The 16,177-nt window shown below is 47.9% G+C and overlaps 1 protein-coding gene across 1 annotated transcript; it reads left to right on the top strand.

Annotated features, from left to right (window-relative positions):
* Positions 1-907: 907 nt before the first annotated feature.
* Positions 908-16,022, top strand: LOC122385481. Its single transcript, XM_043373807.1, has 2 exons — positions 908-1,242; positions 13,998-16,022. Exons 1-2 carry the CDS (start codon positions 1,072-1,074, stop codon positions 15,543-15,545), a joined length of 1,719 nt encoding a protein of 572 aa, XP_043229742.1. The 5' UTR covers positions 908-1,071; the 3' UTR covers positions 15,546-16,022.
* The last annotated feature ends 155 nt before the right edge of the window (positions 16,023-16,177 follow it).

Consider the following 16,177-nt stretch of genomic DNA (forward strand, 5'->3'; position numbering starts at 1 on the left):
CCATTCCCACAGAACTTGATATCTTGTGGGGCTCGTGAAATTCCACTGCCAGGCTTTGAACACGTAATAAGTATGATTGGCTGGGCCATGAAACCAAAACTTTTCAAGGCCTTCCAGGCACTCTCATACCGGTTTTACGCCTTTCCATACAAGCAGTGAACCCTCAGAGGGAAGCGTGGGTTCTCCGAGACTGGTGTTTGTTTGTTTTTGTTTGTTTTGTTGGGTTAGGCTCTTTCGGTCTGACAAGACCATTGCAGAGCCGGAAGGATGATAGGAATTAGGGGGAGACATTGGTCTGGGCAGGCACCCTAGTGAGTCGCCGGGGCTGAGTCCGTCCAGAGGACAGGCCACCCAGCCCCAAGGCACTCACTGCACCCGGCTACGGGGTGCGCTCCCTCAGGAGCAGCGGTGCCGCTCCAAGGGAGCAGCCCGCATGAGATAAAGTTGCCTGTCCAGTCCGGAGGGGGGTTGCGGCGTGGAGGAGAAGGATTTCAGAATCCTGAGGATAGAAGCACGGGACGGGAGGAGACTGGTGTATGACCTCAGATGGTGGAAGGCTTTCCGAACGCAGTTTGAGGGCCTTACGAGGTAGTGTCGAACTGTGGACCCCATTAATGTGGGATTTCCATGCTCTGCAAGTGGCACCTTGCATACTTGGTCAGACGTGTAGACTAACAGACCACTCATCAGCCTGGCCACCCACCTATGTGTGACGGAGTGCATATGACGAGAGTATGCCTATCTGATGCGTCAGTAGTGACACCTGATGGAAGAATATACAACTAATAGTGCTAGCATGACTACTAGATGCAGACACGCTAACCTGTTGAGGGTAGAAGCAGTGATTAGTGAAGTGCCTACTGCCTGGCCGATTGCCGGTTGCGACACAAAGATAGGCCTTGCAGTATAGATTGGTTGGACTCTGAGTCACCATGCCATCTTCAGGGCGTGGCGCAGTATTATCAGACGGACAGACTGTGTCAGCTGACGCTCCCCGACAGACGCGGAGGGGCGTTGTCCAGCGCCACGTCCGGAGTGCCGGGAGCAGGGACCCGACACACCGCGAGTACCATGGCCGTCATGGCCGGGCTTCGCAGCCTGCTCGTGTTTGTGTCACTGTCTGTCTCTGTCAGCCACGGCTGCAGCCTGTACGGCATCTGTGACATCCCCTGCTGCGACGTGACGCCAAGTTGCTCCAACGCAATACGAGTTGACTGCAGTGACTGTCGTGACATCGATGTGGTAAGAATCTCCTCAATTATTTGTAAATCAATTCAAATGTAGGTATTGAAATACCATCACTCATCTAATATTTTTCCATTTATCATCCATATTCATTCATCTATCATAACATCCATGTTGCCTTTTCAGGATAGGCAACATACATATTCCTTATCCAACTATGAGAGGCCGCAACATTGTCCCAAAAAGCTAGCTGTCTCCCAATGCTTTTTCTAGAATAGCGTTCGTCCAGTACCCTATCTCAAAAAATAGCGGCGCGGGGCGGAGTGCCGCCGTTTTTATTTTGAAGTTTTCTTACAAGATTATGAGCTGAGATGCTACGTACATACATACATGCTGGCGTCCTAACCGGGCAGGGGCGTAACCACGCTAGAAAAAATGGAGCGGACAAACTCATAGGGGGCGCCATCCTTCAAGGGGGCGCCAACCTTCGAGGGGGCGCCATCGCCTATAAGGGAAATGGGGTGCGAAAGAAGCGGACAGTGGAAGCGGTGGAATTGTGGAAGCCTTCATGTGGAAGCGGACAGTGACGTAGCCACTAGCCAGGGGGACCAGGGTGAACGTTTCCCCCTTCAAGTTCAGGGGGCCCCGGGCCCGAGGTGCCCTGCGACGCCAATGGACCTGACCACTGATGGTCCGCGTTGGCCATATTTCAACTCAGAAGGGCCCCACAGGGCTCGCAAGAGCACCTCATGCCTCATTCATGGGCAACTAAGTAGCCAAGTTAATCTCCAAAAGGGACCCACGCCGACTTCTAAGGGCCCCTTGCCGGCCTCTGAGCCAGGGTCCCCTATCGGACTCTGAGGACCCTTGCCGGCCAATTAGGGACCAGCAGCTCTACCCTCTAAGGACCCCACACCCGTCTGTGATGGCCTCACAGCAGTTTCTCCAAGGGCCAAATAACGGTGACTGTGAGGGCCTTTACTGGCGTCTCTAAAGGTCCACACCGACGTCTCTGAGGGTCCCATGGTCCACACACCCAACTCTGAGGGCGTACACCAGTGTCTCTCAAGAGGCCCTACATCAGCAATTCTGAGAGCCCCACGCTGGTGACTCTCAAGGTCTCAGCGGGTTCTGAGAGTACCATGCCGGTCTCCAGGGACCCTACAGGGCTCCTGGAGGCACCGCCGACCTTGTTGGCATATGAATGGTCTGCAACAGCAGCTCTAAAGGCCCCACATACGCCTGTGATGGCCCTTAAGCAATGTTTGAGAGCCCCACAACGACGCTTGTGAGGACCCTCACCAGCGACTGTGAAAGCCACATACAGGAACCCCTGAGGGTCGTCCCACACCAGAGTCTCTTGTCTACCGTGCTGGTCTCTGAGGACCCCCGAGGATTTCTGGAGGTGCCCTGAAAGAACCTCATAGGAGCGCCTGCATACAAAGAGAGGGCGCAATGCGCATGCATTCGAAAGAGGAGCGCCTGCGTGCGAAAGAGGGGAACTTATGAGGCCTAAAGTACAGCATACAACAGAGGGGCGCTCATGTGCAAAAGAGGGGCGCCCATGAAGATGAAGGTCATAGACTGGCACCTCCATACGAAAGAAGGGCGCCTGCACGCCAAAGAGGGACACCTCTGAGACCCATAGAAAGGAGAGCGCCTGTGAAGCCCGAGTAGGGACGTCTCAATGGAAAAGAGGGACGCCTGTGAGGTCTATAGAGGCGCCATTGATGCATATAGGGGCGTCTCCATGCGACAGATGGGTGTCTGCTTGCATAAGAGGGGCGCATTGCATGCGGAAGATAGGCACCTGTGAGGCCTATAGGGGCGCCTCTGATGGCTTCAGGGGCGCCTACATGCAAAAGAGGGGCACCTGTGAGGCCTTTAGTTAGGGTTGCCTCCAAGGTCTATAGTGATATAGACCCATAAGGGGCACCCATAGAGCAAAGGGCGCCCATAAAAAGAGGGACGCCAATAAAGGCCATAGTGACGTCTCCATACGAATGAGGGGCGCCGACATGCAAAAGAGGGGCGCCTCTGAAGCCCATAGAAAGAGGAGCGCCTGTGAAGCCCATAGGGCGCCTCAGTTGGAAAGAAGAGCGCCTTTGATGTCCAAGGGGGCGTCTCTATGCGAAAAATGGATGCACGCCTGCATGCGTAAGAGGGACGCACTGCATTCGAAAGAGAAGCACCTGTGAGGCCGGTAGGGGCGCCGCTGAGGCCCATTGGGGAGCCTGCATGCAAAAGAGGGACGCCTATGAAGCTAATGGGGGCGCCCCCATGCGAAAAGGGGCGCCTTGGTAGCGAGAGACTGTCGTTTGTGAAACGTTTCTCACGGGTGGTGCGCTGTGTGCAGCAAATATAAAGGTACTGAAAAGAGGACGGAGAGGAGGGGCGCGGCGCCCGTAAAAAATGGTGCGGTCTTTCCGCAGTGTCCGCTTAGGTGGTTACGCCCCTGTAACCGGGAGGTTCGGGCCACCCACCTCCGTTGATCCTAAATTAATAAAATGATGCTTTCATTGAATGGCCTCTTCAATAAGTTTTATTTTTGTCGCGCAAGGTCGAAAATTTAACTACAAATTTCATTCGAACAGAAAAAAATATCATTTCTCTTATTTCATGGAGCATGATTGAGTTTACCGAAATCATGTGCTCAAGTGACCATAAAGAAAGCTGTTGGCCGCTTATGCGGTTCCTGGGCTTTAACCAGAGCTCTAAGAGAGATCAAGGTAGATACCAGCTGCGAGTATTGTTTTCATTCGAGAAAAGAATATGAAACATGGCACCGGCCCATACCTCCCGGGTCATGGCCCATACCTCACGGTGTATTTTAATGGATCGAAAAAAACGCATTAGTTTATTGAAAGTTATCTCGAGACAAATAGTTGATCGCAGATGCCTAATATCAGGCATACTTTGCAGGCGAAAGGCACTTTCACGTACACAGAGTGAAAAACCGGGTCTAGCCACTGCCCACTGGAAGAAAATTGCCTTTTCACAAAACCGGCCCATACCTCCCGGGTCTCCCCTATGTGTTGACCTCAAAAAGTCAAGGTCAAAGGTTGACCTCAGGTTACGGCACCTCAAGGTCAGCTCAGGACGAGTTGTTGGGGGCGCTGTCGGCGAGGATAAAACATTTTTCTTGTTTTTTTTTTTTGCGGCGATTCCGCTCGAGCGCATCCCGCAACTTTTTCCAAAGTGTGCAGTATTACGTGCTAATTATTATCCGCTCATCATCAAGACATTCGGTAATGTCTACCCTACGCCAGATTCAGAACACTTACAACATTGACCTTCCATATCGGCTTCTGCATCTTCGCTTTTTAAGGAGGTCAGATATGCTGTGCTTCAACTTCTTTATCATCTCTTTTGTCTCTGGATCATACACATGTACCCAGCATTCGTCAAAAGTGATCAAACGATATAATGTTTCTTTAATTGTTTGAAAAAGGCCTAGTTTTTGCTCTTAAGGCTTAGATGCACTTTTCTCCTGAACAAACTCAACACACGAACTTCTAAGCGGGCTGACTCCTTTAACGTCTGTAGCTCTTCGCTGATAATATTTCCAGGCACTGCCAGCATTGAGACCTTTCTGTTGCATAATAATCTGAAAGGTCACACGACGATCTGTAAGGATGAGGTCCTCCACTTCCTTCACAGTCAGCACGTTGGCAGTCATTGGTAGTCACTCGCTTTTTGACTACCCTGCAAGGGTCATGCAACCAAGTTCAAAATTATTTTTTCACTGTCGGTAAGTGCATGAGATGGGCTTTCCTTGTCATAAACTAATTTCATGTTCTTGATGTATTTTCTCATTGTGATACCGTTTCAAATATATTAGTTTGATGACGGTTTGATCCTCAGTGGGCCCAGTAGGTACTAATCTTCTTTAACTTACAAGTCTTTAACCCGCGCCCCAGTGGCGGTCTCAGCCAACTTCGCCCTAGTGGGGTGGGGGGGGGGGGCATATGTTACCACCCACCTCTAACTAAAAAACTAAGAGGGCCAGAAAGACGCGGTAGAAAGCAGTCGATAGCTCTCAATGAGTACGTTTGAAAGTATTTCGGTCATTTTTCATCTTGGAGCAATATTGGGGTCACTGGAGGTCATCAAAGGTCAAAATTTGCCAAATGTCATTATATTTTTCAGAAAACATGCATTTATCTCAGGAACTATGATTGCTAGAAAAACGCATGGAAACGCAATCGATAGCTTTTGAACTCTTCTTTTGATAAGGTCATCATCAAAATTGACCTCAGGTCAACGGTTTAGCCTCCAGAGGGCAAAAACTAAAAAAATAGCTGCTTTTTCGCAAAGTGTTTTTCGACAATAACTTTTGACTAGAAAAAGCCACGACATTTCTATTGCCAGAATCGTGTTCCTCTCGACGAGACGCGTCGAATGAACTATAATTTGACCTTGAAAGGTCAACTTAAAAATTTGACCTCAGGTCAAGGTCATGACCTGACCGGAAAAGGTCATGTTGCATATCATTCAATGCGTCTCAACAAGACAAATACCATGAGGCAATCCCCAGCGTCCTATCTCTTTCCAATCGAGAGTTATTGGCAAAAATCTGTTTGTAGCCTCAAATGACCTCGGATGACCTTTCTAGAGGCTATCAGCAAAAAAAAAGACACCTTGGTCGTCACGGGTGGTCCAAATCATTGTGATTCTGAAATATTTGGACTGTTCCTATGCGTACACACGGATCTAGAGGCATTTTCAGTTTTCTCCATTGACTTAACCCTCGCCCGCACATGGGGGGGGGGGTGGTTGCCACCCCCCCCAGGCAGTCTTTCTGCTCTGCACTCAACATTTTTGGAGCTAGAAGGCTGATTTTTCGTATAGCTGCTCCTCTATCCTTTCTTGATGTTCACTGAAAATTTCAAGTTTCTGTGATTTTTGGTTTCGGAGATATGACCTTGTTTTTCAGGTCATGTCATGACCCAAATGGCCAATTCTCAACATCTTGCGTTTGCCATGGGCCTTGTGAGCTTTTGACACCCTGATTTCGGCCTTTTTTGCCAGTCTTACCTCCCACCTATCATGGAACATGTTGTTCGACGATGTACAGGGGTCAAGGTCAGGGTCAAGGTCAACCTAGGTCATCTAAGATAATTGCGTTTTAGGCAAGCCGAATTTACTTTTTGTGAAGTTTTTTGACTGCATTTTTGGTAAAAGCTTCTCAGATCATGATTTCATGTAATATGGACCCAAAAACAATCGATGCACACATCAGTATACACACAGACACACACAGACATACAAACACATATAATTGACCTTGACCTAACTTGACCTGAAATGACCTCAGCAGCAAAATTCTGGTCGGGTAGTGTGACAAAGAGGTTCTAGCTGGCTTGGCACCAGAAAACAGCATCGTCATCGGTATTTGATAAGCAGCGCACTTGATATCCAACGGTGACCCAAAACAGCAACATTTTTTAGTTTGACCTGACCTGGAAGGTCAATGACTGACCTGAGAAGGTAAAACTGGGTATCATTAGATTCGTCTCTTCCCAAAGAATATTTTTGGTCTTTACCGCTAAGCTCTATCTCCAACAGGAACGAAATGGCGCGGGGGGGGGGTGGCAACCACCCCCCCCATGTGCGTTCTAGGATGGGAAAATGGCATGTGCGGGCGAGGGTTAAAATGGTAAGGTCACGCCACTTGCCTGACCTTAGGTCACGGATATAAAAAAATCTGAGATATACAAATTGTAGGCGCCCATAACATCATGCAATCCACCAAGTTTAAAACCTTTCTGACAAACACTGCAGGCTGGACATGATTGCAAACTTTTTTTAGGCCTTGTCAGTTAACTTGACCTGGTGACCTGACCTGACATGACCTGGGGTCAAAAATTTCACAGATTGTCCAAAATTGATGTACAAAAAGCTATGCCAAGCGGCGCGGGGCTACGCGCCGCGGTTTTTTATTTATACGCAAAAAACGCGACAGGGTGGTAACATTATGCCCCCCCCCCCCACTGCACTGGGGCGAAGGTTAAGATAAAACCACTTTTCAGGATTTTCTTTGCACGAACATTGTTCTTGAGAACCAAATATAATACCAACAAAAATCATTAAAATCGGACTACAACTTCTATTTGATGATCAGAACTTTTCGATACCCCCATCGTATATTGGGCCATTCCGACGCGTGTTAGCGGAAAAAACAGGTGGTCGATTTTTCCCCCATTGACTTATAATAGAGAGGTCAAGAAATTGACCTGACCTTAGGTCATCGATATCAAAATTCCGAGATACACAAATTGTAGCTATCAATGACCTCATTACATCCTGCGACTTTCAAAGGCCTCCGCCATCTATTGTAGCTCTGACACGGTGACAAAGTTGCAAAATAGTGATTTGACGTTGGGCCATTCGAAGTGACCTGGTGACCTGACCTTGAAAAGTAGGAGGTTCAAGCTTGCACACCATGTGCAAAATTGATGAAGGAAAAGTCGTGCCAAATTTCGTGGCGCTACGCGTCGCGGTTTTTCCGCTATACACGAAAAACCTCAGGGGGTGGGGGCGGTTGTCGGTGCGCGGGTTAAAAAAAAAAAAAATCCCCACCACTCCTGCAACACCTCCAGTGAGCCCCTGTAGTCTGGACCTGCAGAACTCAGAAGGCACTGGAGGATCCAGGGCTTGAGTGCGGGAGGGAGGCATACCAGGTCACGGAGCCCTTAACCTAGGGTACCCAAAATCCTGTTTCTTATCGGATTTAGGCCACTTGTTTTTCTTCACAGCCCTGATATGATGATTACATTATGATGGTTACCGGTCAGCCCGAAAGCGTATTTAGCACCATAGGAGCCAAGGCCAGGCAGCGGCATGATCACGAGACGAGACATGCTAACCTGTATACTCTCCCAGCGATACGAACCGAAGCCGGCAGAAGGAGATTGTGTTACCGCGGTGTAACCATGCTCAACGGTATGGAAGTAGAACCCGGTACCCTCGGTTTTCGTTCAACAGTCAGGCGCCAGCTGTCAGCACTGCAGATGTCGAATGGTTAGGTTTGTCCTTGTGTGTGACTTTGAGCGTGCGAATGAATGTATGCTTTCCACCATTATTGTGTTCCACCAATGACGTGAACGAGTGAAAAGCCATCTGTAGAATGGATCTCTTTCGAATACATCTTGAATCTTGAATCTTGAATTTTCTAACACGCGCAGTGCAAGGGTTGCGAGTACTACGCCCAGTGGATGGGGGGGGGGGGTCCCCCATAAGTTCTCAGCTCCCACTGAAGCTAAAATGACGAAATCTGGAGGGTAGGTGAGGGCCTTGAGGAACTCTGTTTTGTGTGAATTTCATGACCCTAGGTCAATAAATTCAAGGTCAAATGAGGTTAAATTTGGTCAAATCTGCCATATGAGCGGCTTTTTTGCGTTTACACGCCAATAACTCAAAAAGTTACCGGCCGATTTCCCTTCTTCTTTCTTTATACGATAGAACATTTCTTTTGAGTATGTATGGTGAATTTCTTATTTACCCAACAATTAATATGTCCGTTAGAAGCAGGGACGCGGGAACTAGTTTGAAGTTGTGGGGCAAGGTTCATGGCTGTGGCTGAGACCGATTCCGGGGAAAAACCAAGGTACCTCAAATTAAATTTTCTCCTCGGATTTAGGCCACTTCATTTCGCAAAACGTAATCAAATAGGTTTGAAAAAAACGTAAAAAAAATATTAAAATTACTGCGGACTTCATCTCTGCGCCGTCGAAGGGGGCGTTCAAATGCATTAGCCTCTTAAAATTGAAAAACTGCAGACTTTGAAATTAAATATTTCCGAATTAAAACATTTCTTGTTGTGAGTGCCCAAATCGGCAATTGCAGGCTAGGGACCCCAATGTGGCTATTTCAACTCCAAACTAATGTTAGGTGGGATGGTCACTTTAATGGAAATGAGAGGAACGCCACCATATCAGAGCTAACAAATATGATTTTTTTACGCTACTAGTAAATTTCGTCGGCTCACCAAATTTTGGCCTTCATTCCATTTAATCCAGCCGTGGAGGGAGGGCAACTGGTCCCAAAAAACAAAACTACCCATTTCTTATTTTCGCATAGGGCCACTTTATTTTGAAAATATTATGCATTTTAACCCGCGCCCGGCTGGGGGTCCTGGATTTCCACGCCCTGCTGGGGGGTTGTTTGAACAACCCCCCTTCTAACTCGGCTCCTGGGCCACGTAGCGATACGCGAAAGGCGGCGTTCGAAAGAGCGTCAAAAATAATGAGGAAATCACTTCGGTCAATTTTTTGGTCAGGTTAAAGGTCAGGTCACCAGAGGTCATTGAAGGCAAAATTTCGCCGATTTCCAGGTCGAATGTCGACAATTTCCAAGAAGCCAACGCATAACTCGGGAACCAATAGAGCTACAGCGCCGCAGAAAAACGCATTCGATAGCCCTATTAACGATCTTTCTGAGTAATTCTCTCAGATTTGACCTAACGTCAACGGTTTTGCCTGCAGGGGGCAAAAAACTGCAAAAAATAGCCGATTTTTTTCGGAAACAGTTTTTCTGCAAAAACTTTTGACCCAAGCCTTGTACCTATACGAGCTTACTTTTACCGGCATCGTGTTCCTCTCACCAAGATGCATCGAGTGAACTATAACTTGACCTTGAAAGGTCAAATTGAAAATTTGACCTCAGGTCAAGGTCATAACCTGACCGGAAAGGGTCATGTTGCATATCAGCCGATCCGTATTGTCGAGCTGAACACATCTAAGGCGTTTTCATCGCTCTAGCATGCCTCTATTAAAAGTTATTTGCGAAAAACTGTTAGATACCATTCGTGACCTAAGATGACCTCAGGGCATAAACAGGGGTCATGGACACCATTTTCATGTTCAGTGTGTCTTAACCACTTGTAATTCAGTGTTTGGGAGTGTTTATAATGTCTTTCGTCCAAAAGAGGCGCATTTCAATTTTCTCCCATTGACTTAAAATAGGGAGGTCGCAAAATTGACCTGACCTTAGGTCATCGATATCAAAATTCTGAGATATACATTTTGTACATGCTATTGATCTTAGCAATCGCTGAAAGTTTCAAAGTGATCGGTCACTCGGTGTAGCTATGACAGACATTGAAACTTTTTATGAGGTGAGGTCACTTCAAGTGACCTGGTAACCTGACCTTGAATGACCTTGGTCTGAAATTTTAACATGTGTAGAATTGATGTATGATAAGGTGTACCCCCCCCCCCCCCCAGTAGGGCGCGGGTTAACCCGCGCCCCGCTGGGGGGGGGGGGGGCAGAATCTGCCCCCTCCCGTTTTTCGCCAATAACTTCTAAACGCGTTACGCCAGCAACGTCAAACTTGCAGTACCTTATCATACATCAATTTGACACGTTCCCTGAAAATATGAGCGAAATCCGTCGGATTTTTTTGAGAAAATGACGTTTTAGTGACGTCATGTTCGCCATTTTTGTGATTTTATGCTACATCCAACTCATTCTTGCGTAAATTTTTGAACTCAATTTAACCCGCGCCCCGTAGGGGGGGGGGCCGAAACGCCCCCCTGTCCTTTTCCGTCGATATCTCCTAAACGACTAGAGATATCGACACCAAACTTTCAGGACCCCTCCGGATATCAATTTTACACATTGTGACCGAAATTGTTCCAGAGGCTGTGATAGGTTGGCCGCAAATGACGACTCTGTCATTTTCGACCAAAAAAAGACCTTCGCGAGAAGACCTGTCAGGCCTACAGCTTTGAAGATACATAAAAATGATCGGGACATAAAAAGGTGTAGAATTGACGGAGCTACAAAACTGCTATCTCGGATAATTAAGATTTTTGACTTTTGACCCCTAAAAATAAAAAAGCACTTTTTGGATATATTAGCCAAGAAATCCATTTTTTTAAGTTTCGAGAAAACCGGAATATATGTGATAGTACCTACCGTCTTTTATCTACATACTAAATTTCAGATCGATACCTCGTTTTTTGGCTAAGTTATAGCGAAAAAAACTGTTCAAAAATGATGACGTCAAATTTTCAAACTCAATTTTTGGCAATTCTAGACCTCGTAGGACAAAACAAAGACCACCATTAGACTCCCCGTGACGAGCTGCATCGCATCGAAACCCATTTTATGCAAAATATCAACTTCGAAATTTGACCTAATTTGACCTGACCTTGACCTGACCTTCACCAAAACGTGACCTAGGCTGGCCCCAAAGGCTGCTTAACCAACAAAATCGCATTTGTCATGTAAAATGGACCATAAAACATGTATCACACGACACTTTCATATTGTGAACCCCGGTGACCTGACCTCGCTGTGACCTGACCTGGTATCAGTGACCTCAGATAGCAAAGTATGTGCTTGACGAACGATGAACCATCGATGGTTTTCAATAAATTACCAATTTACTCGATTTCACAACATATTTCTTGAAATGCCTGTGAACGGTGAAAATCCGACCTTTGACCTGACCTGTGACGTCATCGGCTTGACCTAGGTCAATGAAATTTGGTCACAAGGTGGTTCCCTAGTGGTGCTATTGAACGCCGTTTGAATTTTGAAAATCGGCCGGTAAATTTCCGAGATCTCAGAGGGGGGGGCGTTTCGCCCCCCCCCCCCCACGGGTGGTAGGGTCCGCCGATAGCCCTACGGGGCACGGGTTAACCCTCGCCGGCACAGGGCTGATGCACCTCCCCCTAAGGTTATTCGCAAATAACTCGCGTAATAAGCGGCAGATCGCGACGGAACTTTCAGTACCCTCGCGTTGATCAATTTTAACCCTGAAAATTTCATGACCCTGACCCAAATGACCTTTGACCTGTGACCTACTTTCCGAAACCATGTTTGGCCGGAATCGCGATTCGGCGTATGTCGGCTCGCATTAGCCGCGCGTTTGCAGTCTTCGTGCAGTTTCAAGCGTTCAAACATGTGACTTGATGTTGCTCCCATGCATCCGGGTGGATGGCAAGGTCACCTGAAGGCCAGGTCAGGTCATTGACCTTTGATGACCTCGGTCTACTTTTTCGAGTTTTGCATGTTTCTAGGCTAGTTTTTGGAGATGAATTCGAATTTAGCAACCATTTGAACATTTACGGAGTAGTTTTGGTGCATTCGTAACATGCTACGAAGCTGTCAGAGGCGGTTGACACGTACTACGAATACCGGGCAGGAGGCAGGACCCTTACAGGTTGACCTGACCTGACCTGACCAGACCTGGCCGAAATGCATATAGACATCATCTGTGATCAAAACCAACATGATAATCGTGATCAGCACCCCGAAAAACCCAGAGCCGCCACAGTTTACGACGTTCTAACAGGTCCCGATTTCCCGACTTTTGGGTCATTGACCTGACCTGTAAGGTCAACCGATGACCTAGGACCTTAAAATTGGGTATCATCGGCTTCCTCTCGTCACGGGCAACACGCTCGCTCTTTCCGTGAAGCTCTAGCTTGATCAGGGGAGATAGTGATTTCTTGCAATCTTTGCAAGGTCCTATGTTTAACTTTTGCATTGTTGACTTTGCGTGACGTCATTCATGACGTTACTTGGACCATAAGAGTTTTTCGTCAATAGCTCCCGATCAAATTAAGCTAGCGAGTCGCGAAAGCCACCAATGGACTCAGGAAGACCTGCCAAATCGAATGATATGTAACATGACCTCATTTATCAGCTTCGTGACCTGGGGACGCTGACCTGACCTTGACCCGAGGTCAACATCTGAACTTGACCTCACCCAAACAACAAGTATACCATTCGACGCGCCTGAGCGAGGCGAACACGATGATGCCAAAACCGCGGCTCTGCGACCGTTTTTGCGAAGTTATTTATGAAAAACTGAACCCGTGGCTTGGATCCAGTTGACATGAGACCCTAAAATCGGGTACCAGTCGCTTCGTCTCGTAACGGCGCACACGCTCTTTTTTCCGCGACGCTCTAGCTCCATCAGAGGCGAAACGTCGGGGGTGGGGTCGTACCCCCCTCGGCCTAGAATGTAAAATGTATGTAGAAAACCAAAAGGTCCGGCGAGGGTAAAGAAGCATTGGTGTTGGGCTCTCAGAGGCGCTGGTGTCAGGCCCTCACAGGCGCTGTTATTGGCCCTCAGAGACACGACCCTTACAGCTGACGCCTCATAGGCCGGCAAGGGCACTCAGAGGCCGGCAAAGGGCCTTCAGAAGCCGGAGTGTGGCCCTTATGGAGATAAGTGTGGATATTCAGGAGCCCGCGACTCCGTGATGTGTTCTCACGAGTCCTGTGGGTCTTATCTCAGTCGAAATAAGGCACGCGCGGACCCTAAGCGGCCAATTGGCACCGCAGGGCCTCTTGGGCCCGTGGAGCACCATGCATCTAATGAGGGGGCACGTGCCCCTTGTGCCCCCCCCCCCCGGCTACGCTGCACTTTTAAGGCTATACAGGTAAATCATAGTTTCACCTTTCCTATTCCCAAGCATAGGCGGGGGCCGATTTCTGGTCTGCGCAATATGACCGCATTCGTTAGACAATACGACCAATAGGGTTGAAGCGGCGTTACTCTCCTGTGGTAAGAGGCAACATATTTTTAGAAAAAAATAACGGCGATGACCACTAAATCCAGGCTACTAAAACGACTCTGATTACAAAAGTAGTTACTGGGAACTTGAACGCCCGCTTTTTTCTTTAGCTCCTCGTTATAAGCGTAATAAGTGAAGTCTGAATCATGAATTGGGGGGGATACTTGTATTGTGCGCCCCCCCCCCCAGGATCCTGTCGGTGTGGGGGAGCAAATGCCCCTAATACCCCTCCTGGATCCGCCAGTGGGATGACAGTGATGTTTTATGTTGTTTCAGATCACACTCACCGGCGGATATGTTCCACCTTCTGTTCAGGAGCTCTTCATCTCAGCTCGGTACCTAGTGACCATTCGCAGTCAAGCCCTGTTCAACCTGAGGTCTCTACGCAGATTGGTCATCGACCTCAATTATGCGGGAACGTTGAACGTCGATGAAAATGGATTAACGTTTCCAAAAAACACCAACATACGTGAGATCCAAATCGAAAACGCAGATATCGTTACCCTGGCAACCTCTGCATTCGGAGGCTTTTTGAGATATGACACGGAAATCGAACTAGATCATATCAAACGTCTTGTTATGCACCAAAACAGCTTTAATTTCACATCCAATGTCATTGGACCCAAGATTTATATAGAACGTGTTGATGAGCTACAGCTGCCACCCCATTCACTGAACGCACCAATCCGAGGCCTCGTCCTGTCCGAAGTGAAAATGAAAACATGCTTGTACGGAAGTTTGAGTGGAAACATCTCACATATCAATCTGATCAAGGTCAAAATGAACGAGGTCCGTAAAGGATGCATTAGAGCGACACGTCTAGATGAACTTTCCATTATTTCGAGTGAATTGGGGACAGTTCGTTCTAAAGGAATCTACGGGAAGCTAGACAGTCTGTGCATAAGGAACACAAACTTCAGCCATATCGAGCAGGAGGGGCTTTCACTTTCGGTGACAACACTAAGGATCAAAAAGAGCAAGCTCGGTGAACTCGACCCTCAATCCCTGAAGGTGTCTGCCCGTGAATTAATAAATCTCGACGACATAAACATTTCAAAACTGCGTATAAGGGGTTTGAGTGGCTTACTCCTGTCCAATGCATGGGGAGGCTCTCAGGAAACCGACATTCAGCAGACGTTGAGTATTACCAACATGGCAGTACAGGACTTTGATGAAGGAGCTCTAGCATTTTCGGAGCAGACGACGATCGCCTTGTACGGGTATCTGAAGGTCCCCGTCCCTGGGGAGAACTGTCCACGGGATGAATGGCTCTACCGGTTGGTTGGAAAGCCACAGGGATTCACGCTATCAGACAACGACAAAACGGTGTTCGGTAAGCTGAGGCGTAGCTGGAATTGTGCCGGAAGCAAAGCTTTGACGACTGCCACGCCAGCTATACGCTACGAGTCCAATCAGTCGCGGGATGAGCCAGGCGACACTGCAAGGGCGCCTCATCACACGTCCATACCGTCTCCAGAAACGACCTCCTCGACCGCCCCTTCCGAGGGAACAACTGACGGGACTTTCGAGAAGGACTCCACCATCACTCCTCCAGGTGACAACGGTCAGCGACCAGAACCTTCGAACGGGCATGCGAGTCTTGCTTGGCTGGTCTCGATTCCAGTGCTAATAGGGATCGTGCTCGTAGTCTACATTTCCTACAAAAGGGGGTTGGGTGAACAATTTGGATGTATCAAACGAGAGAATGACACCTCCCAGAATTCTCGCACACCACAGCCAAGCAAGGAAGAAACCAAAGGAGAATCCGAAGGCGAGCAGTTTATGCAGCCGGGAGGGTCCGAAGCCGATAGCCAGAAGTCCTAATCATGTTACGGCAGTAGGCTGCAGTGCTGCTTCTGGATGGATGAATGAGGAGATTCAAGGTGGCTTGAATCACAATGATAATTTTGTGACGGTAGTCTTGTGCTTGAATCACCTCATCCGTTATCAGTATACCTACAAGTATACTGAAGTATGTTGCAGTAAGTTGAAGTAAGTTGAAGCTCTGCTCATTGTAATTCATTTAGACGAGCAGCTCATGTTAACGCAGTTATAACACTCCTAATGATCATTAATCAAGCATGAAGCAAAGCTGGAAGAGCGTTTGTGAAGGCTTATCGCAGTTTTGCTCAACGTTTTCATATTAAACTGATTAATTAAGTCATGATTAGATACGGAGATCAATGGGCTGTTTTGTCTTTATGTTGCTATAAGATGCTCTACATGCATGCTTAGCTCGCTTGCTATGCCTATGGTTCTAAGGGTCACCCGCTGTAGCTGGAAATAAATGAAAGAATGTTACGTTATGTCGTCTCTTTATCTGTAAAGACATTTAAATACTCGTAGGCCTCACCGAGTGAATCACCTGGGGTAGGCACTGGACCTGACTCGCGTTGTCTCGACAAGTGACGTCGCACAATACAGCGGGCCGGCGTGAGAGCTGTGGCCAAATTGCG

The sequence above is a fragment of the Amphibalanus amphitrite genome, unplaced genomic scaffold (assembly GCF_019059575.1).
Source record: "Amphibalanus amphitrite isolate SeventyFive unplaced genomic scaffold, NRLGWU_Aamphi_draft 000220F_arrow, whole genome shotgun sequence".
Classification (NCBI taxonomy): Eukaryota; Metazoa; Arthropoda; class Thecostraca; order Balanomorpha; family Balanidae; genus Amphibalanus; species Amphibalanus amphitrite.

Bases quoted from the DNA above. Each gene is read 5' to 3' on its own strand.
- LOC122385481 (XM_043373807.1), top strand. From the start codon at position 1,072: ATGGCCGTCATGGCCGGGCTTCGCAGCCTGCTCGTGTTTGTGTCACTG. The intron at 1,243-13,997 runs GTAAGAATCTCC...ATGTTGTTTCAG, and splicing joins ACTGTCGTGACATCGATGTG to ATCACACTCACCGGCGGATA.